The sequence below is a fragment of the Mobula hypostoma genome, chromosome 5 (genome assembly GCF_963921235.1).
Source record: "Mobula hypostoma chromosome 5, sMobHyp1.1, whole genome shotgun sequence".
Classification (NCBI taxonomy): domain Eukaryota; kingdom Metazoa; phylum Chordata; class Chondrichthyes; order Myliobatiformes; family Myliobatidae; genus Mobula; species Mobula hypostoma.
Window position 1 is genome coordinate 9,099,226 of NC_086101.1, and position 22,942 is coordinate 9,122,167.

The window sequence follows — 22,942 nt, forward strand, 5'->3', positions numbered from 1 at the left end:
CCCACTGAATACATAGGATAGTTGTAGATGGTTCATATTCTGTATGGAGGTAGGTGACCAGTGGTGTTCCACGGAAATCTGTTCCGGGACCCCTCCTCTTTGTGATTTTAATAAATGACCTGGATGAAGAAGTAAAAGGGTGGGTTAATAAGTTTGCTGATGACACAAAGGTTGGGGATATTGTGGATAGTCTGGAGGGTTGCCAGAGGTTGCAGCGGGACATCGATAGGATGCAGAACTGGGCTGAGAAGTGGCAGATTGTTTCAACCCAGATAAGAGTGAAGTGGCTCATTTTGGTACGTCAAATTTGAAGACAGAATATAATATTAATAGTAAGACTCTTGGCAGTGTGGATCTGAGAGATCTTGGGGTCCATGTCCATAGGACACTCAGAGCTGCTGAGCAGGGTGACAGTGTTGTTAAGAAGGCGTATGGTGTGTTGGCATTCACCAACCGTGGGATTGAGTTCAGAGCCGTGAGGTAATGTTACAGCTATATGAGACCTTGATCAGACCTCCTTGCAATACTGTGTTCATTTGTGTACAGGAAGCATTTGGATACTACAGAGAGAGTGCAGAGGAGATTTACGAGGATGTTGTCTGGATTGGAGGGCTTACCCAATGTGAATAGAATGAGTGAACTTGGCCTTTTCTCCCTGGAGTGATGTGGGATTATATGTGACATGATAGAGGTGTATACGATAATGAGGGACATTGATCGTGTGGCAGTCAGAGGTTTTTATCCTAAGGCTGAAATGGCTAACACGGTGGGGTGGGGGGCATCGTTTTAAGGTGCTTGGAGATAAGTGACGAGGGGATGTCAGGGTTACGTTTTTCCACACAGAGAGTGGTGGGTGTGTGGAATGCACTGCCGGTGGTGATGGTGGAAGCCGATACAATAGGGTCTTTTAGGAGTCTCTCAGATAGGTACATAGAGTTTAGAAAAATAGAAGGTTATGCAGTAGGGAACTTCTCGGCAGTTTCTGGAGGTTACATGGTTGGCAAAATGTTGTGGGCCAAAGGGCCTGTAATGTGCTATAGATTTCTATGTTCTGTGCCAAATTTCCTTGGCCTACTGAGGAGGAAGAGGCACTAGTGAAATTTCTCAGCCATTTTCCTTGTACCACAAATAGCTTCCACTGATCTAACCAGTTACTATTGTTCTCTCAAGCTTCCTGCTTTGTTCACTATCTCCAGAGACAGAAATCTGTTTTCTCTGACGCTCTGAATTACTGTCACTCACCACAAGGGGGCGATGAGAGATCGTCTGCCCATTGTTGTCACGTGGGATTCGGCTCGACAACTGTGCGACCAGGAGGAGCCACTGTTGAGAAGTCCCCTCCGAGTCTGACTGTGTCTGGGGGTGGGTGGAGTGGGGTGGTGGGGGGTTGTCACTGCAGGAAGTCAGCAACAGAGAAGCGCCTTCCGTAAGTCAAGACTCTCAGTAAGAATGTACTGAGATGCGTTTCCTAAAAAGTGAGATAAATGGATACCGACAACGGCAGATGTACAATACACAGGACAATTACAGTAGACAATTAGAAATGCTGACAACTCTGAATTTCTCAGAGTTAATATTTTGCATGTTCTGTTCCAGGCCCAGCACGTTAAAACAATTACGAAGAAAGCACAGCAGGCCCTCCACATTCTTAGGAATTTGCAGAGATCCAGCAGGATATCTAAAACTTTAACAACGTTCTGTGACTGTGTAGTGGAGAGTATACTGACTGGCTGCATCATAGCCTGGGATGGAAACATCAATGCCCTTGAATGGAAAATCCAACAAAAAGTAATGGATACAGCCCACTCCATCGTGAGTGAAGCCCTCCACTGCATTGAGCACATCGGCATGAAACACGGTCGCAGGAAATCAGCTTTCATCATCAGGGACCCCCAACACCACGGGCATGCACTTTTCTCACTGCTGCCATGAGGACGAAGGTACATGAACCTCAGGGTGAGAACCACCAGGTTCAAGAGCAGTTACTACCCCTCAGCCATCAGGCTCTTGGACAAAAGGGGATAACCACAGTGCCCATCACTGAATCGTTCCTATTATCTAAGGACTCTCTTTGAAATAGTCTTCATCTCATGTTCTTGATATTTATTGATTATTTATTATTATTTATTTTGGTGTTTTGTATTTGCAGTTTGTTGTCGTTTGCACACTGGTTAAACGGCCAGGTTCGTGCAGTCTTTTATTGATTCCGTTATGTTTGTTATTATTCTGTTGATTTATCGAGTATGCCCGCAAGAAAATGAACACCAGGGTTGTATATGGTAAGGTATATGTACTTTGATAATAAGTTTGCTTTGAACTTTGAACTGCCAGTCACCTCCATCTGGTTCCCCTCCTCCTTCCCTTTCTGCTCTAGTCCTCTGTCCACTCCTGTCATACTCCTTCTTCAGCCCTTTAACTCCTCCAACTATCACCACCAGCTTCATAATTCACTCCCTCCCCTCTCCCGCACACACACCCACCTTTCCTCTCACTTTGTCTCACCTATCATCTGCAGCTTGTACTCCCCGCCCCACCTTATTCTGGCTTCTTCCTCCTTTCCAGTCGATGGAGTCTCGCCCCGAAACATCGACTGGTTATTCTCTCCACTGGTGCTGCCTGACCTGCTATTGTCCAGTTGCCCTTACATCCACTGTGATGAAATGCTTTGAGACGTTGAACTCCCTCAACTCCTGCCCGAGCAGCGGCCACTGTCCAGTTTGCCCACTGTCGTAACAAATCCACAGCAGATGCCATTTCATTGACTCTTCACTCAGCCATGGAACATCCGGACAGTGAAGATGCAGACATCAGGATGCTGTTCACTCAACACGGTCATCCCCTCAAAACTAATCAATAAGCTCCAAGACCGAGGCGTCGATACGTCCTTGTACAACTGGATCCTCCATTCCCTCACTCTCAGACCTCAGTCAGTTGGGATTGGCAACAACATCTCCTCCGCCAGCACAGCGACTCAAGGCTTTGCTCACTCGCTTTAGGACTCTGAGGGTAAACACAGCTTTGTCACATGGTGGGAGCAGAATTATCTGCAGCTTAATGTGAAAAAGACTAAGGAGCTGGTGGTAGACCTGAGGCGAGCTAAGGTACCGGTGAACCCTGTTAACATCCAAGGGGGTCAGTGTGGACATGGTGGAGGATTACAAATACCTGGGGATGCAAATTGACAATAAACTGGACTGGTCAAAGAACACTGAGGCTGTCTACAAGAAGGGTCAGAGCCGTCTCTATTTCCTGAGGAGACTGAGGTCGTTTAACATCTGCCGGACGATGCTGAGGATGTTCTACGAGTCTGTGGTGGCCAGTGCTATCATGGTTGCTGTTGTGTGCTGGGGCAGCAGGCTGAGGATAGCAGACACCAACAGAATCAACAATCTCATTCGTAAGGCCAGTGATGTTGTGGGGATGGAACTGGACTTTCTCGCGGTGGTGTCTGAAAAGAGGATGCTGTCCAAGTTGCATGCCATCTTGGACAATGTCTCCCATCCACTACATAATGTACTGGGTGGACACAGGAGTACATTCAGCCAGAGACTCATTCCACCGAGATGCAACACAGAGCGTCATAGGAAGTCATTCCTGCCTGTGGCCATCAAACTTTACAACTCCTCCCTCGGAGGGTCAGACACCCTGAGCCAATAGGCTGGTCCTGGACTTATTTCACAATTTACTGGCATAATTTACATATTATTATTTAACTATTTATGGTTTTATTACTATTTATTATTTATAGTGCAACTGTAACGAAAACCAATTTCCCCCGGGATCAATAAAATATGACTATAACGTCATATTTAAGTTTTCTGACTATTGTTGGCGGATTCCAAGGTGGTGACGAGTCGGCATATATCAGGGGAATTGAAAATCAGGCTGTTTGGTGCCACAACAACAACCGCTCACTCAATGTCAGCAGAACCAGGCCGACTGTCGTCTGGAGGAGGGAATAACCGGAGGTCCATGAGGTAGACCTCATCAGGGAGGGGTGAATGCCTTTAAATTCCTTATGGTTCTGATTTCAGGGGATTTGTTCTGGGTCCAGCACATTAAGCGCCATTACCAAGAAGACACGGCATTGCCTCTACTGTGATAGTACAGAATTTGCGCAGATTCGACATGCCATCTAAAACTTTGATAAACTTCTACAGATACGCAGTGGGGATTATCCTGACTGCTTGCATCACGGCCTGCTGTGGAAACACAAATGCCCGGAGTGAACACTGCCCAGACTGTCGCAGGAAAAGCCTTCCTCGCCACTGAGCGCATCTGACAGGGAACGCTGCCACAAGAAAGCAACATCCATAATTAAGGCCATGTTCTCTCCTCGCTGCTGCCATTGGGAGCTGAACGTCCCACAGCAACAGTATCAGGAAAAATTGCAGAGAGAACGGTCGGAAGATTATCTCAGTTCCCAGTCCGGGACAGTTTCACGTTACAACGCAGAGACCACGTCCCATCTTCATTGGGAATACATTAACGGGGGAAGTTTATCCTTTCTTCGAGACTTGGCATAAAAACCAGTGGCTGAGAATCTGCCCTGGCTCCGCTCCGGGTCTGGTCCCAGGACCGGCGTCAAAGTAACTCTGTGTCAATATCAGTGTGTAGAGAGTAAAATAAACACTAATTATAGATCCATTAATTTTAATGTGTTCACTGCATCCACCAACGGAACAGAAATACCACGTATTCAGTAGCAGCCGCGGGCTATGAGTGTTGAGCTGCCCGGATCCTAAACTCCACCTACAATGTGACAGGTTCAGTTGGACAAGCGGTGGTGGTGCTGACTGGGAAGGTCAAGGTGAATGTTAGGGAATGGCCAGGCAACGCTGGAAACACACAAAGCGCCGGAAATTCTCAGCGAGACAGGCAGGATGGGAATGGAAAATGAACAGTTACCATTTCGGCTCGAGTTCCTTCATCTCGGCTGAAAGAGGGGAGATGGTCGGTAGGGAAAGGTGGAGTAATAGCTGGCAGCTGATCCAGGGGAGGGAGGGGTGGAGTGTGGGAATGTGTCAGAAGCTGGGAGGTGAGAGGTGGCAGGGACAAAGATGATGGAATCTGGTCGGAGAGGAAGGTGGAGCCTGGAATAAAGGGAGGGGTGGGGAGGAGTGTGTGGGGGATGAGCAGATGGGGAGGGTGGGGGAGGAGAGGAAGGAGAGAGGGTGATGGGGGCTGATGGATCACGAAGAGAGAAAATTAAAAGGAAAAGTGACAGAGGAGGAGCAACTACCGGAAGTCAGAGAATTCAATGTTCATGTCGGCAGGTTTCAGGCTGCCCCAGTGGAACATGATGAGCGGTTCCTCTAATTGATGAGACAAGATCACAACGGGTGCCCACGTGGAATCAGTTATTCTGTTTTCGACCCGTTTTATCCCCAGGAAATGCAGGAACAACAATAACAGATCAGTCAGGATCCACGGCGAGAGACACGGAGTTTGCGTTCCACGTCCATAACATCTTCAATTCAAACGCTGCCTGGCCTCTGCGGAGTTCAAATATTTTCTGTTTATTTTTAGTTTTTCGAGCATCTGATTCAAATAAACGAACAAGCAAACAACAACAGATGGACAACGCAAACACCAGGAATTCTGCAGATGCTGGAAATTCAAGCAACACACATCAAAGTTGCTGGTGAACGCAGCAGGCCAAGCAGCATCTATAGGAAGAGGTGCAGTCGACGTTTCAGGCCGAGATCCTTCGTCAGGACTAACTGAAGGAAGAGTGAGTAAGGGATTTGAAAGCTGGAGGGGGAGGGGGAGATGCAAAATGATAGGAGAAGACAGGAGAGGAGGGATGGAGCCGAGAGCTGGACAGGTGATAGGCAGAAGGGGATACGAGAGGATCATGGGACAGGAGGTCCGGGAAGAAAGACGGAGGGGGTGGGTGACCCAGAGGATGGGCAAGAGGTATATTCAGATGGACAGAGGGAGAAAAAGGAGAGTGAGAGAAAGAATGTGTGCATAAAAAAGAGTAACAGCTGGGGTACGAGGGGGAGGTGGGGCCTAGCGGAAGTTAGAGAAGTCAATGTTCATGCCATCAGGTTGGAGGCTACCCATACGGAATATAAGGTGTTGTTCCTCCAACCTGAGTGTGGCTTCATCTTTACAGTAGAGGAGGCCGTGGATAGACATGTCAGAATGGGAATGGGATGTGGAATTAAAATGTGTGGCCACTGGGAGATCCTGCTTTCTCTGGCGGACAGAGCGTAGATGTTCAGCAAAGCGGTCTCCCAGTCTGCGTCGGGTCTCACCAATATATAAAAGGCCACATCGGGAGCACCGGACGCAGTATATCACCCCAGTCGACTCACAGGTGAAGTGATGCCTCACCTGGAAGGACTGTTTGGGGCCCTGAATGGTGGTAAGGGAGGAAGGGTAAGGGCATGTGTAGCACTTGTTCCGCTTACACGGATAAGTACCAGGAGGGAGATCAGTGGGGAGGGATGGGGGGGACGAATGGACAAGGGAGTTGTGTAGGGAGCGATCTCTGCGGAATGCAGAGAGAGTGGGGGAGGGAAAGATATGCTTAGTGGTGGGATCCCGTTGGAGGTGGCGGAAGTTACGGAGAATAATATGTTGGACCCGGAGGCTGGTGGGGTGGTAGTTGAGAACCAGGGGAACCCTATTCCTAGTGGGGTGGTGGGAGGATGGAGTGAGAGCAGATGTACGTGAAATGGGGGAGATGCGTTTAAGAGCAGAGTTGATAGTGGAGGAAGGGAAGCCCCTTTCTTTAAAAAATGAAGACATCTCCCTCGTCCTAGAATGAAAAGCCTCATCCTGAGAGCAGATGCGGCGGAGACGGAGGAATTGCGAGAAGGGGATGGCGTTTTTGCAAGAGACAGGGTGAGAAGAGGAATAGTCCAGATAGCTGTGAGAGTCAGTAGGCTTATAGTAGACATCAGTGGATAAGCTGTCTCCAGAGACAGAGACAGAAAGATCTAGAAAGGGGAGGGAGGTGTCGGAAATGGACCAGGTAAACTTGAGGGCAGGGTGAAAGTTGGAGGCAAAGTTAATAAAGTCAACGAGCTCAGCATGCGTGCAGGAAGCAACGCCAATGCAGTCGTCGATGTAGCGAAGGAAAAGTGGGGGACAGATACCAGAATAGGCACGGAACATAGATTGTTCCACAACAGATGGATCTGACACACGAGAGTCTGCAGACGCTGGAAATCCAGAGCAACACAAAATGCTGGAGGAACTCGGCGGGTCCGGCTGCATTTATGAAAGGAATAAACAGACGATGTTTCCCGCCGAGAACCTTCATCGGGACTGGGAAGGAGGGGGGATAAAGTCGGAATAAGGCGGGGGAGGGTAAGGAGTACAAATGACATGTGAAAGATACGCCAGGTGAATCGGCTGGGGGATTGGGGGAGGGAGCATGAAGGAAGAAGATGGGAGGTGACAGGTGGACAAGGTGAAGGGCTGAAGAGACTCTGATGGTTTTTTTTCCGGCTCTTCCTGCAGTACCGGTTCCCAGCAGCAGGTGGGGATCCTCGCCGTGAAACTGATCTTTGCACAGCTCGCTATCCCCATCTCCTGGTTGAAAGCGGTACCGCCATGAACTGAACGTCCAAACATTTATCAGCCGGATTGGCGGAATCCCGAGTTCAGAGCATTAACAACGATGTCTGAGGTTGAGGGTCACATGGTGGCGTACCCCTTTCCTCTCTTAACCCACCTCCCATGTGATCCTCAACCTCAGTCCTTTCCTCTCACTCACTCTCCAGCCCTGTCAATCTCACTGGGCGACAAAAGACCCCCATGCAGGTATCAAAGGTCACACGCAGTTCTCAGTGTGGGTTTCTTTCTGCCCCTCAGTCACTCAGTGTTCCAGTGCCCCTTTCGCCCCATTCATCACTCAGCCTCACTCAGATGATCATTTGGGACAGTTGTGTCACCCAAGCAAGGGTTGTATCACCCACTCGGGTGGGAAGCAGAGCCCAATGCAGGGGTCACAGGAAGGAACCACGTAGCAAACAGGGTGCAGCACAGGGAGGGGTGGGCAAGTTCTGGAGGCATGAGGTCTGAGGAAGGGTGCACAGAAGGTAAGGGGCAGGGGAAATCCCGAGGGAGAGGACAACTGGGATCAAAGTTGAGGGAGGATTCAGATGAAATTGGGTGTAAGTGCAAGGGAAGACAAGGCCTGGATAAAGGTAGATGTCTGAGCTCACGTGTCTGTGCGTGTGCGTGTGGCAGAGAAAGAGAGAGAAAGCCTGAGACATCTTCTCTGCTTTCCAGGTAGATGCAGGCTCAGCACTGGTCCACTTTTTCCATCTGTTTCAAAACTAATAGAAAGATGCTCACTGGGGCAAAGTCTTCTGCACTGACACAGCCTCACTTACTGGGAGGCGGTCATCTGTAATCGCTTCTCTAGTCAAACTATCTACATATATCTTGTCAAAACATTATTCTGTCTGGGTAGCCTCCAAACTGATGGCATGAACATCAATTTCTCGAACTTCCGGTAATGGCCACACCCTCACCATTCCCCATTCCCATTTCGCTCTTTCACCTTGTCTCCTTTCCTGCCCATCACCTCCGTCTGGTGCTCCTCCACCTCTCCTTTCTTCCATGGCCTTCTGTCCTCTATCAGATTCCCCCTTCTCCAGCCCTTTATCAATGTCACCAGTCTCTTTCCCAGCTCTTTATTCACCACTCCGCCTCTCCTGGTTTCACCGATCACCTACAACCTTGTATTTCTTCTTTCCCTCCCCTCACCTTCTTACTCTGACTTCTCATCTTTTTTTTTCCAGTCCTGACGAAGATCTGATCTTCACTTGCTTGAAGCTTTGGTGAGGTCATGTTTGGAGTGTTGTGGAAACACAAGAGTCAGCAGAGACAGGGCTTTGATGCAGAATCTCAGCCTAAAATGTCGACTATCACTTTTCCTGTAGAGATGCTACCCGACCTGCTGAGTTCCTCTATCGGCTTCTTTTTGTCTTTGGAGTACCGAGTATTTTTCTGTGCATTGTATGTTTGACGGTCTTCTTTCTTTTGGGTTCTGTTGGGTTTCTTTATTTTGTGGCTGCCTGTGAGGATGCAGGAAAAGGGAGGTGGGGTGTGCGTGATATAGAGTGTATACAGAAAGAGTTTAATTTGGTCTCGTGGTCAGCACAGGCACAGTGGGACCAGGTTACTGAGGGAACTGGGAAAATACATTGTGAAGGCTCTGACCACAAAGATTAAACAAGGGTGGATACAACTCTCTGTGAGAAACCCCCGGTCACAGCTCTCTGACCCGAGGAGTATCAGGCATAGGGAGGAGTACAGTGAAGAGAGAAATCAAGAGGATAGGAGGAGAACACGTGATAGCTCTGTCAGATAATTTGAATGACATTCATGAGGTGCTACAGGCACATTGAGATTTAAAGAGCAATTAGTGAGAGAACAGATTTCCTTAAGCACTGATGTGGCTATCAACCGGTGGAACAGCTTGGGAGGGGAGTGGCCTGAAATCAATATTTCCCATCTCTATTTCCCAGGAAAAACGTCACGGGATCCACGGAATGAAGGAAAATGAACATTAATAATTGGAAAATCTCACATTACAGAAGAGTAGGCACTGGTGATCTTAAAGCCAATTAAAGTGGATCAAGTTTATCTGAAAACATCACCCGAACTGGTCAAAATTACTGGGGTCTTGGCAGAGAAATTTACTACACACTTAGCCACAGGTGAGGGGCCGGACGACTGGAGGGTGGCTCAAGGACACAACTTGAGAAGGGCTGGAAGGACAATCCAGGGAACTCCAGGCCGCTGAGCCTCACATCTGTGATGGGAAATTTTCTGAGAGACAGGATCAGACTGAGTTTGACCAGAAGACCACAAAACACAGGAGCAGAATTTCACCAACAATCCACCATGGCTGACTTATTTACCCTCTCAATCCTATTCTCCTACCTTCTCCGACAACTTGACGCCCTTACTAATCAAGAACCCCTCAACATCAACTTTAAATATACTCAATGACTTGGCCCCCACATCTCTCTATGACAATGAATTCCAGTTTCACAATCTTCTAGCTAAAGAAATTCCCCCTCACCACTGTACAAAAGGGATGTATTTGTATTATGGGTCTGTGCACCTTGGTCCTCGACTCTCCCACTATTGGAGTCATCCTCTCCAACTCCACTCTCTGTAGGCCATCCAATATTTGATTGGTCACAATGAGATAACTCCTTATTTTTCTAAACTCCAGCAAAAGCAGGCACAGAACCATTAAATGCTTCTTCTAACTAACCCATTCTTTACCAGGATCATTTTTCTGAACTACCTCTGGACTCTCTCCAATGTCACCACATCCTTTCTGATACGAGGAGCCAAAACTGCTCACAATACTCCAAATGGAGTCTGACCAATGCCTTATCAAGGCTCAGCATTACATCTTTTCTTTTACATTCTTGTCCCCTCAAAATTAATGCTGACATTGCATTTGCCTTCCCGACTACTGACTCAGCCTGAATGTTAACCTTTAGGTAATACTGCTCTAGGACTCCCAAGTCTCTGTCAACCTCCGATTTCTGAATTTGCTGCACATTTAATAGTTGATACCTTTATTCCCTCTACCAATGTGCACGACCATGTACTTCCCTGCACTATATTCCAGCTACCACTTCTTTGTTATTCTGCAATCTAAGGCCTACTGCAGACTCCCTGTTTCCTCAACACTACCAACCCCTCCAGCTATCTTTGTATTATCCACAAAACCAGCAATTCTGCCATCCATATCACTGACAAACAAAATGAAAAGTAGCGGTCCCAACACCGACCCCTGCGGACACCACTCGTCACCGGCACCCGACCAGTAAGGGACCTCTTTATTCCCTCTCTTTATCTCCTGAGAGTCAGTCAATCTTCTATCCGTGCTAGTATCTTTCCTGTAATTCCATGGACTCTCATCTTGTTTAGCAGCCTCATGTGCGGCTCCTTGTCAAATGCCTTCTGAATATCCAAGTAAACAACGTCTACTAACTCTCCTTTGTCTGTCCATCCTGTTATTTCCTCAAAGAATGCAACAGATTGGTCAGGCAAGATTTCTCCTGAGGGAAACCATGCTGATTTCAACCTATCATATGCCTTTAATTACTCTCAAACCGCATCCTTAATAACAGACTCTAGCCAACCAGTGAAGCCAGAAGAAATCGCCTATAATTTCTTGTCTTTTGCCTCCCTCTTTTTTTAAAAAGTGCCAGTCGAGTGGCATTTGCAATTTTCCAGTCCCCCAAAAACACTCCAGATCTAGTGAAAACTGAAAGATTAGCACTAATATCTCCACTATCACTTCAGCTACTTCTTTAAGAACCTCTGGGTCTCACTCATCCGGTCCAGGTGACTTGTCTACTTTCAGATCTTTGTGTTTTCCACAGTCCTTCTCCATAGTGACAGTGACAACACTCACTTCTGTGTCCTGACACTCTCAAAATTCTGGCATACTGCTGGTGTCTTCCACAATGAAGACTGATACAATGTACTTAATGACTTCGTCCACCATTTCCAATGTAACTTTCTCGTGGTCTGATATTCACTCTTACTTATCTGATAAAACTTTTGATATCCTCCTTTATATTATTGACTAGCTAACATTCATATTTCATCTTTACTAACCTGTTTTTTTTCAGTTGCTTTCTGTTAGTTTTGAAAAGCTTCCCAATGCTCTCGCTCCCAACAGAGGACTTGTTCCCTTCCTGTTTCTCACTTCCACTCACACTGACTCAGTAGACAATCCCTCCACCACGTTCTCCATTGAGTCATTCAGCCCGGGAACTGCTGCTGGAAGATCATCAACTCAGTGAGAGATGCTCTTTGTTCTGCCCGAAACCTGCTGGTCTCCCAGCACAGCCAGATGTCGCGAAGGGAACGCTGTCGACAGGCACAGTCCAGGCTGCAGGAGGACGTGCTGAGGGACACGGTGGCTCTCAGTGCAGCCAGTGGAAAGTCTCTGGGAGAGGACCACAGTCGAGACTCCTTCTGCTACCACACATGGAGGGCCTGGGTCAGGTGGGGAAGCCCCGTGAACACTGAAATTTGTAACATCCCCGAGGCGATCTGAATGGCAATGGTTCAAACAGTGTCAACACTACTGAATGTATTGACCATATGATGTTAAGAATGTCAAATATCATTTGAACTGTTTTAAACTTTTGTAGATATTTTATTATAAATAAAGCTTGATTTCATAAAACATAAGTTTACAGGAATTCAGCAGGCCAGGCAGCATCTAAGGAAAAGAGTACAGTCAACGATTTGGGCCAAAACCCTTCATCAAGACCAGAGAGAAACAGATGAGGAGTCAGGGTTAAAAGTTGGGGGAGGGGAGGGAGAAACACAAGGTGACACCGGGAAGGTGGGAGGGGTGAAGTATAGAGCTGGGAAGTTGATTAATGAAAGAGATACAGAGCTGGAGAAGGGGAAATCCAATAGGAGTGGACAGAAGGCCATGGAAAAAAGGAAGGGGGAGGAGCATCGGGGCAGGCTATGGGCAGGCAAGTACAGAAAGAAAGAGAGGGAAAAGAGAATGGGGAATGGTGAAGAAGGGGGTGAGAAATCGATGTTCATGCCATCAGGTTGGAGGATACCCAAGTAGAATGTAAGGTGTTGCTCCTCCAACCTGAGGGTGGCCTCATCACGACAGTAGAGAAGGCCATAGATTGACATGTCGGAATGGGAATGGGAAGTGCAATTAAAGTGGGTGGCCACTGGGAGATCCTGCTTTTTCTGGCAAATGGAGCATAGGTGCTCAGCGAAGCGGTCTCCCAATCTACACCGGGTCTCACCGATGTACAAGACGCCACACCAGGAGTCACAGGTAAAGTGTCACCTCACCTGGAAGGACTGTTTGGGGCCCTGAATTGTAGTGAGGGAGGAGGTGTAACACATGTTCCATTTGCCAGGAGGGAGATCAGTAGGGAGGACCGAATAGGTAAGGGCGTCGCGTAGGGCATGAACCCTGTGGAAAGCAGTAAGTGACGGGGAGGGAAAGATGTGCTTGGCTGTGGGATCCTGTTGGAGATGGTGGAAGTTATGGAGAATCCTGTGCTGGACGCAGGAGCTGGTGAGGCGGTAGGTGATGACAAGAGGAACCTTATCTCTGGTGGGATGGCAGGAGGATGGGGTGTGGGCAGACATGTGCAAAATGGAAGTGATGCAGTCGAGGGCAGCTTTGATGGTGGAGGAAGGGATGCCCCTTTCATTGAAGGAGGACATCTCCTCAATTCTGGAATGAAAAGCCTCATGTTGAGAGTAGATGTGGTGGAGAAAAAAGAACTGAGTGAAGGGATGGCATTTTTACAAGTAACAGGGTGGGAAGAGACACAGTCCAGTTAACTGTGACAGTCCGTGGGTTTGTAACAGGCTTCAGTAAATAAGCTGTCTCCAGAGACAGAGACAGTGAGATCAAGAAAGGGAAGGGAGGTGTTGGAAATGGACCGGGTAAAGTTGAGGGCAGGGTGGAGGTTGGAGGCAAAGTTGATGAATTTGAAGAACTCAGAATCGGTGCAGGAAGCAACACCTCTGCAGTCATCAATGTAGCGCAGGAAAAGTGGGGGACAGACACCAGTAACATAAACTGTTCCATGTAGCTGATAAAAAGGCAGACATAGCTGGGATCCTTGTGAGTACCATGGCTACCCCTTTTGTTTGAAGGAAATGGGAGGAGCGAAAGGAGACATTACTGAGAGTGAGGACAAGTTCTGCCAGTCAGAGGAGAGCGGTGGTGGAGAAGTGGGTGGTTTTGGTGTCCAGAAAGAAATGGAGAGCTTTGAGGCCTTCCTGGTGGGGATATGCAGGTGTACAGGTACAGGACAACCAGAGTGAAGATCAGATGATTGGGGCCTGGGAACGTGAAATCATTGAAAAGATCCAGAGTGTGTGAAGTGCCACTGTTGTAGGTAGGAAGGGACTGAACCAAGAGGGATAAAACAGAGTCGAGGTATGCCGATATGAGTTCAGTGGGGCAGGAACAAGCTGAAACAATGGGTCTACCTGGACAGGCAGGTTTGTGGATCTTGGGTAAGAGGTAGAAAGGGGAGATAGGGGGTGCGGGAACTACGAGGTTGCAGGCGGTGGATGGGAGATCCCCAGAGCTTATAAAATTGGTAATGGTGTGGGAGACAGTGGCCTGGTGCTCCTTGGTGGTGTCCTGTTCGAGGGGTAAGCAGGAGGTGACTGAGAATTGTCTCTGGGCCTGAACGGTAGAGGTCAGTACGCCAGACTACTGCAGCACCCCACTTATCTGCGGGTTTGAGGGTGAGGTGAGGATTAGTGCTGAGGGAGTGGAGAGCAGCGCGTTCGGAAGTAGTGAGGTTGGAATTGGAGAGAGGAGCGGTGAAGTGGAGATGTTGATGTCCCATCAGCAGTTGGCAATGAAAAGATCCAGAGAAGGCAGAAGACCCGAGCGGGGTGACCAGGGAGAGGAGAAGGGTCTCCCAGCAGCAGGAGGCGGGTAGCAGACAACAGGCCCTGATCCCCGGCAGGGAAAGGCCAGGCACCCTCCGTATAGCTGGAACATCTCACGGAATCTCCTCACCGCCGCCACTGAAAAGATTCGCAGCCCCGGTCGGTGATGCAGCGGTTCCCAAGGTGCAGCTGCCTTTTTGCGGCCTGTCCCCGGATCGGAGCCACTCGCTCCCGGTGGCAATGGACGGCCCACTGGGCGGGGCTCACTCCTGGGCCGATGAGAGCCGGTCCTGCTGATTGACGGACCGTCTCCGTGAGCTGGAGGTTTCAGTCCGATGGAAGCGCCGAGTTTGTTCTCAGAGTCACAGGAAGCTCCTGTCAGTAACTTTGTTTATCACCTGTGCATGTGAACTTTGCGTTAATGGACTCGGGCACAGTTCCTCCAGACTAACACCATTGACCACAAGTCACCAGGACGGACTCGATGTACACGGTACAACACACACAAAATGCTGGAGGAACTCAGCAAGCCAGGCAGCATCTATAGAAAAAGGTACAGTCAACATTTTGGGCAGAGACCCTCCGGCCGGACTGGAGGGAAAAGCTGAGGAGTAGATTTTAAAAGTGGGGAAAGGGAGAGAGAAACACACAGTGATAGGTGAAACCTGAAGGGGAGGGATGAAGTAAAGAGCAGGGAACACACATCAATGTTGCTGGTGAACGCAGCAGGCCAGGCAGCATTTATAGGAAGAGGTACAGTTGACGTTTCGGGCCGAGACCCTTCGTCAGGACTAACTGAAAGAAGAGCTAGTAAGAGATTTGAAAGTGGGAGGGGGAGGGGGAGATCCAAAATGATAGGAGAAGACAGGAGGGGGAGGGATGGAGCCTAGAAACATAGAAAATAGGTGCAGGAGTAGGCCATTCGGCCCTTCCAGCCTGCACCAGCATTCAGTATGATCATGGCTGATCATCCAACTCAGAACCCTGTACCAGCCTTCCCTCCATAACCCCTGATCCCTTTAGCCACAAGGGCCATATCTAACGCCCTCTTAAATATAGCCAATGAACTGGCCTCAATTGTTTTCTGTGGCAGAGAATTCCACAGATTCACCACTCCCTGTGTGAAGAAGTTTTTCCTCATCTCGGTTCTAAAAGGCTTCCCCTTTATCCTCAAACTGTGAAGAGCTGGACAGGTGATTGGCAAAAAGGATATGAGAGGGTCATGGGACAGGAGACCCAGGGAGAAAGAAATGGGAGAGGGGGGAAAACCCAGAGGATGGGCAAGGGGTATAGTGAGAGGGACAGAGGGAGAAAAAGGAGAGAGAGAGAGAGAATGTGTGTATATAAATAAATAACGGATGGGGTACAAGGCGAAGGTGGGGCATTAGCAGAAGTTTGAGAAGTCAGTGTTCATGTCATCAGGTTGGAGGCTACCCAGACCAAATATAAGGTGTTGTTCCTCCAACCTGAGTGTGGCTTCATCTTTACAGTAGAGGAGGCCGTGGATAGACATATCAGAATGGGAATGGGACATGGAATTAAAATATGTGGCCACTGGGAGATCCTGCTTTCTCTGGCGGACAGTGTGTAGGTGTTCAGCGAAACGATCGTCTGCCTGGTTTTGTCAGGGGCAGGTCATGCCTTACGAATGTGATTGAATTCTTTCAGATGTAACAAAACACATTGGTGAAGGTGGAGCAGTGGATGTAGTGTATATGGATTTCAGTCAGGCATTCGATAAGGTTCCCCATGCGAAGCTCATTCAGAAAGCAATGAGGCATGGGATCCAACGGGACCTTGCTTTGCGGATCATGAGTTGGCTTGACCACAGAAGGCAAAGAATGACTGTGGATAGTTCGTATTCTGTACGGAGGATGGAGACCAGTGGTGTTCTGCAGGGATCCGTTCTTAGACCCCTTCTCTTCGTGATTTTTATAAATGACCTGGATGAGGAAGTAGAAGGGTGGTTTAGTAAGTTTGTTGATGACACAAAAGTTGGGGATGTTGTGAATAGTCTGGAAGTTTGTCAGAGGTTACAGCGGGACATCGATAGGATGAAGAACTGGGCTGAGAAGTAGCAGATGGAGTTCAACTCGGATAAGAGTGAAGTGGTTCATTTCTGTACGTCAAATTTGAAGACAGAATATAATATTAATGGTAAGACTCTTGGCAGTGTGGAGGATCTGCGGGATCTTGGGGTCTGTGTTGATAGGACACTCAAAGCTGCTGTGCAGGTTGACAGTGTGGTTAAGAAGGTTCATCCACTGTGGGATTGAGTTCAAGAGCTGTGAGGTAATGTTACAGCTGTATCAGACCTTGGTCAGACCCCACTGAGAATACTGTGGTCAGTTCTGGTCATCTTATTACAGGAAGGATGCAGATACTATAGAGAGAGTGCAGAGGAGATTTACAAGGAATTTGCTTGGATTGGAAAGTGTGCCTTATAAGAATAGGTCAAGTGAATTTGGCCTTTTCCTCCAAGGAGCGACGAAGGATGAAAGGTTACATGATAGAGGTTTATAATATGATGAGGGGCATTGATCGTGTGACTAGCCAGAGGCTTTTCCCAGGGCTGAAATGGTTAACACAAGAGTGCATAGTTTTAAGGTTCTTGGAAGTAGGTACAAGGGGATGTCAGGGGTAAGTTTTTCACACAGAGAGTGGTGGGTGCTTGGAATGCATTGCCAGTGAAGGTGGTAGAGCCAGGTACAATAAGGTCTTTGAAAAAATCTCTTAGATTGGTACATGGAGCTTAGGATAATAGAGCGCTATGCAATAGGGAAATTCTAGACAGCTTCTAGAGTGTGTTCCATGGCTGACATTATGTTGTGGGCTGAAGTGCTGTAAATTTTCTATGTTCTATACTGGATGAACTCAGCAGGTCAGACTGCACCTATGAAAATGACATTTCAGGCCAAGATCCTTCTTCAGAACTGGAAAGGAAGGGGGAAGTCCCTAGAATAAAATAGGTGGTGGGGGGGGGGAACAGAAAGGAAGATAGCTGGAAAGTAATCGGTGAAGCCAGTTAAGTTGGAAAGATAAAGGGTTGGAGAAGAAGGAATCTGATACGAGAGCAGAATCGACCAAAGAAGAAGGGGCAGGAGGAGGGGACACAGGGGGAGATGATAGTCAGTTAGGCGAAGGTAAGAGGCCAGAGTGAGGAATAGGTGAAGAGGGGAGGGGGATGGAATCTTTTTCTGGAAGCAGAAATAAAATTCATGCCATCAGGTTGGAGGCTACCCAGACATAATATACTGTGTTTTTCCTTCACACAAGAGAAGGCTATGTACTGACAGGTTGGAATGGGAATGAGAATTGGAATTAAAATGTTTGGCCACCAGGAAGTTCCATCTTTGGCAGATGGAGCAGAGGTATTTGACAAAGCAGTCCCCAATTTACAACAGGTCGCACCAATGTAGTGGAGGCTGCATTGGGAGCGGCAGACCAAATAAATGACCGCAGCAAATGAAGTGTTGCCTCACCTGGAAGGACTTTTTGGGTCCTTGAATGGAGGTGAGGGAGGAGGTGAATAGGTAGTTTGGCTGCTTGCAGGGGTAAGTGTCAGGAGTGAGATTAGTGGGGAGGGTGAATGGACAAGGGAGTCATGGAGGGAGTGATCCCTGCAGAAAGTAGAGAAGGGAGGAGGTAAAGATATGTTTGAGGACACGAGATCAGTGGGGCAGGAGCAGGGTCGGACTATAGGTCAACTCTTGTCTTGCTTTTCAGGAATTGTCCCTTTCAGTTCTGCCTTACACTGAACCAGGCTCCGCGCTCCGGGTTCATTTATATTCAGACCTCTTTAATGTGTTTCTGATCCCACCCTGACGTGGAAATTGCCGCGAATCCTTCCCAGACCACACTTGCAGCAACGTTATGTTCATTCCCGGGACTGTAGCGCACCTACTGGACAATCGCGGTACTGTAGGGGTTCAGCAGCTCCCTGAAGTGAAGGATCCCGAACCAGGAAGTGCCGGGAATGAACATGGCTTCGAAAGGACAGGTCGAGAGTTTAACCGAGGAGGTAATTTGTCCTATCTGCCTGGATTTCTTCACCGATCCTGTTATACTGGAGTGTGGACACAACTTCTGCCGCTCCTGTATCACACGGTGTTGGGAAAGGGAGGAGAGAAACTCCTGCCCGGAATGTAGAGAGGAGATTGCAGACCGCAGCCTCAGGATCAATCGGGCCTTAGCAAATCTGTCTGAGAAAGCTCGAAAACTAAACCTGAATCGGAAAGAGAAGGAAAGTAAACTTCACTGCGAGGAACATGAGGAAGAACTGAAGCTGTTTTGTGAGACGGACAAGACACTGATCTGCCTGATCTGTGCGACTGCGCGGGAACACAAGTCTCACAACTTCATGCCGGTTAAAGAAGCCATTAAAATTTACAAGGTAAAAACAACCCGCTTTCTACCGTCTTTTTGTCTGATCCAAAAGTGTCATCTTTTTTGTCTAATCCATTCACTCTCTGATTCCCAGGATCGGGTTAAATCTTCCTTAGACTCTCTCACAAAAAAGAAATCGGACTTTCAGGAAATGGAGCAACAACAGAAAGAGAAGATTGCTGGAGTCCGGGTGAGGCTTCCAGAGCAGAATTTCCAATATCGTTGTGTAGTCTTGTTCCCTTTAATACAGAATAGCAGAGTATTGCAGCTCCAGCGCCCGGGATTCGATCCTGACCTCTGGTGCTGTCTGCGTGGAGTTTGCACGTTCGTTCCGTAACCAGTACCTTCTTTCAGCCGACGTTGAACGGTAAATTGGCTCCTGTAATTAACCCCATTGAAGGGGGGGGGCGGTGTTGTGTGTGAATCAGGTGGGCCTTAATGTGTCAGTGAAGAAGACTGGGTTTCAGGGAAATGTGATCGAAGATCTGAGGGCCACTTCCTTCCTGTTATGCCACTGGCGTTTAGGACAGCAATGACAGTCCTCCATCTCTGGCAGTGTTCATGTCTTCATTGAACATGTCAGCAGCTACTTCTCGGTTTTCACTACTGTCAGTCATGCAGGTCCTGAGTGGAGACTCAGGAATAACATGGCACTCAGATGTAGAAAGACTCTTCATTGTTTCCGTAACAATTTTGTTTCACCAGTCAGTATTGTTAGCCCTGAGCTGAACCCATGAACCTGGAGGACCAGTAGACCACTCTTACTTTGGCCTCTACCCTTTGACCTGTTTGGCATGGGTGACCCCACCAAGAGTCAAAGCATAAAGCCCTGACTCCAGCCAATATAGTTCTTTGGGTCAGTGAGGCACACAAGCTTCCAAACCCAACGGCAAGGTTGTGGTCCTCTTGGATGATAATGGGCTGGATAGACCTTCCATATCATAAGGAAATACATCAGGGCCAAATAATAAACTAGCCTCTCCTTTCATTTGACAGGAACAGTCACACAACGTTCAGTCCCACATCACATCCCAGTTTGCTGAACTGCGCCGGATTATCACCGAGAAAGAGCAGCGCGCGCTCCGAGATCACAGGGAAGAAGAGGAGAGGATTCTAAGTCCAATGAAGAAAAATCTTCAAGAGATTCAAGAGAATTTAAATTCCATCCAGGAGGAAATCTCAAAGTTACAGGAACGGATGGATCAACAAGACAATATCATATTCCTCATGGTGAGAGATTTCATTTTGTTTCTGTAAAAGTTCACATTCAGAAAATGATGTATTTTATCTCAGTGTGGGATTTACATATATTGCAGTTGTAAACTGATTTAAACCAGACAGATGGTTTGACTGTTCAGGATTGTTGTTGTCCCCAATCCAGCCTCCCAATACATCTGTACATCACAGGACAGTCTGCATTCTTCTCGGGAGTGTTCACTCTGATCATAGCACTGAACCAGTGATTATTTCTCTGATTCCCCACGTATAATATCCCCTGATACTCAGAGTAACATCCCATTACAGTCCCAGACTGTGAGTGTGCCTGGTGTGGTGGGTGTGAGGGTCCTAAGCTCTGGTGCTGTCTGCATGGAGTTTGCATGTTTGATCCTAAGCTCAGTTGGCCGGGATGACCGACCAGGGGTGAGCCACAGTGGCAGGGCTTCCAGCAGTGAGTCTGACCCTGTGGCACAGAAGGGTGGGACGGAGAAGAGGAGAGCTGTCGTCATTGGGGACTCTATAGTCAGGGGAGCAGACAGGAGATTTTGTGGACGTGAGAAGGACACCCACATGGTTTGTTGCCTCCCAGGTGCCAGGGTCCAGGATGTCTCTGACGGGTGCACGACATTCTGGTACGAGAGGGAAACCAACCAGAATTTGTGATACATGTTGGGACCAACGACATAGGCAGGAAGAGGGATGAGGTCCTGAAGTGTGAGTTTCGGGAACTAGGCAGAAGGCTGAAGAACAGGACCTCAAGGGTGGCGTTCTCAGGATAGCTGCCAGTGCTACGTGACAGTGATGGTAAGAATTGGAGGAGATGGCAGTTGAATGCGTGGCTGAGGAGTTGGTGCAGGGAGCAGGGTTTTAGATTTTTGGATCATTGGGATCTCTTCTGGGGAAGGTGGGAACTTTACAGATCGAATGGGTTGCACCTGAACTCGACGGGGAGCAATATGCTTGCAGGTAGGTTTGCTAGCATGGTTTGGAAGGGCTTAAATTAATTTGCAAGGGGGATGGGACTTGGAGCGATAGAGTAGTGGAAGAAGTGCATGGGGTAAAGCCAGATCTAACATATAGAGAGGCTTTGAGGAAAGAGAAGCAGAATAAAGGGTGTAAAGGTAGTAAGGCTGAATGGCTAAAGTGTGTGTACTTCAATGCAAGAAGCATCAGGAACAAAGGTGATGAACTGAGCGCTTGGATAAATACATTGAATTGTGATGTCCTGGCCATTACAGAGACTTGGCTGGCACCAGGGCAGGAATGGATTCTCAATATTCCTGGATTTCAGTGCTTTAAAAGGGATAGAGAGGGTGGAAAAAGGGGAGGAGGGGTGGCATTACTGGTCAGGGGTGCTATTACAGCTACAGAAAGGGTGGGTAATGGAGCAGGATCCTCTTTTGAGTCAGTATGGGTGGAAGTCAGGAACAGGAATGGAGCAGTTACTCTATTGGGGGTATTCTATAGGCCCCCTGGTTGCAACAGAGATACCGAGGACCAGATTGGGAGGCAGATTTTGGAAAGGTGCAAAAATAACAGGGTTGTTATCATAGGTGATTTTAACTTTCCTAATACTGATTGGCATCTGGTTAGTTCCAATGGTTTAGATGGGGCAGAGTTTGTTAAGTGTGTCCAGGATGGATTCCTGTCACAGTATATGGACTGGCCAATTAGGGGGAATGCCATACTGGAGCTAGTATTATGTAACAAACCGGGTCAGGTCACAGATCTCTCAGAAGGTGAGCATCTGGGGGAAAGTGACCACCGCTCCTTAGCCTTTAGCATTATCATGGAAAAGGATAGAATCAGAGAGGACAGGAAAATTTTTAATTGGGGAAGGGCAAATTATGAGGCTATAAGGCTAGAACTTGCGGGTGTGAATTGGGATGATGTTTTTGCAGGGAAATGTACAATGGGCATGTGGTCGATGTTCAGGGATCTCTTGCAGGACGTTAGCAATAAATTTGTCCTGGTGAGGAAGATAAAGAATGGTAGGGTGAAGGAACCAAGGGTAACAAGTGAGGTGGAAAATCTAATCAGGTGGAAGAAGGCAGCGTACATGGGGTTTAGGAAGCAAGGATCAGATGGGTCTATTGAGGAATATAGGGAAGCAAGAAAGGTGCTTAAGAAGGGGCTGAGGAGGGCAAGATCGGGGCATGCGAAGGCCTTGGCGAGTAGGGTAAAGGAAAACCCCAAGGCACCCTTCAATTATGTGAAGAACAGAAGGATGACAGGAGTGAAGGTAGGACCGATGAGAGATAAAGGTGGGAAGATGTGCCTGGAGGCTGTGGAAGTGAGCGAGGCCCTCAATGAATACTTCTCTTCAGTATTCACCAATGAGAGGGAACTTGATGATGGTGAGGACAATATGAGTGAGGTTGATGTTCTGGAGCATGTTGATATTAAGGGAGAAGAGGTGTTGGAGTTGTTAAAATACATTAGGATGGAAAAGTCCCCAGGGCCTGATGGAATATTCCCCAGGCTGCTCCACGAGGCGAGGGAAGAGATTGCTGAGCCTCTGGCTAGGATCTTTATATCCTCGTTGTCCACGGGAATGGTACCAGAGGATTGGAGGGAGGCGAATGTTATCCCCTTGTTCAAAAAAGATAGTAGGGATAGTCCGCGTAATTATAGACCAGTGAGCCTTACGTCTGTGGTGGGAAAGCTGTTGGAAAAGATTCTTTGAGGTAGGATCTATGGGCATTTAGAGAAACATGGTCTGATCAGGGACAGTCAGCATGGCTTTGTGAAGGGCAGATCATGTCTGACAAGCCTGATAGAGTTCTCTGAGGTGGTGGCCAGGCATATAGATGAGGGTAGTGCAGTGGATGTGATCTACATGGATTTTAGTAAGGCATTTGACAAGGTTCCACACGGTAGGCTTATTCAGAAAGTCAGAAGGCATGGGATCCAGGGAAGTTTGGCCAGGTGG

The 22,942-nt window shown here is 48.0% G+C and overlaps 1 protein-coding gene across 2 annotated transcripts in view; it reads left to right on the forward strand.

The window, feature by feature from the left end:
- Positions 1 to 18,178: 18,178 nt before the first annotated feature.
- LOC134346562 (nuclear factor 7, brain-like) overlaps positions 18,179 to 22,942 on the forward strand; it is a 33,862-nt gene continuing 29,098 nt past the window's right edge. Inside the window, exons 1-3 of one of the 2 annotated variants that reach the window (XM_063047981.1) lie at positions 18,179 to 18,799; positions 18,887 to 18,982; positions 19,789 to 20,022. In XM_063047981.1, coding sequence (XP_062904051.1) covers positions 18,383 to 18,799; positions 18,887 to 18,982; positions 19,789 to 20,022 — 747 coding nt within the window. In that variant the 5' untranslated portion in view covers positions 18,179 to 18,382. Of the gene's footprint in view, positions 18,983 to 19,788; positions 20,023 to 22,942 lie in introns of both variants that reach the window. The other variant, XM_063047980.1, reaches the window with a different exon arrangement.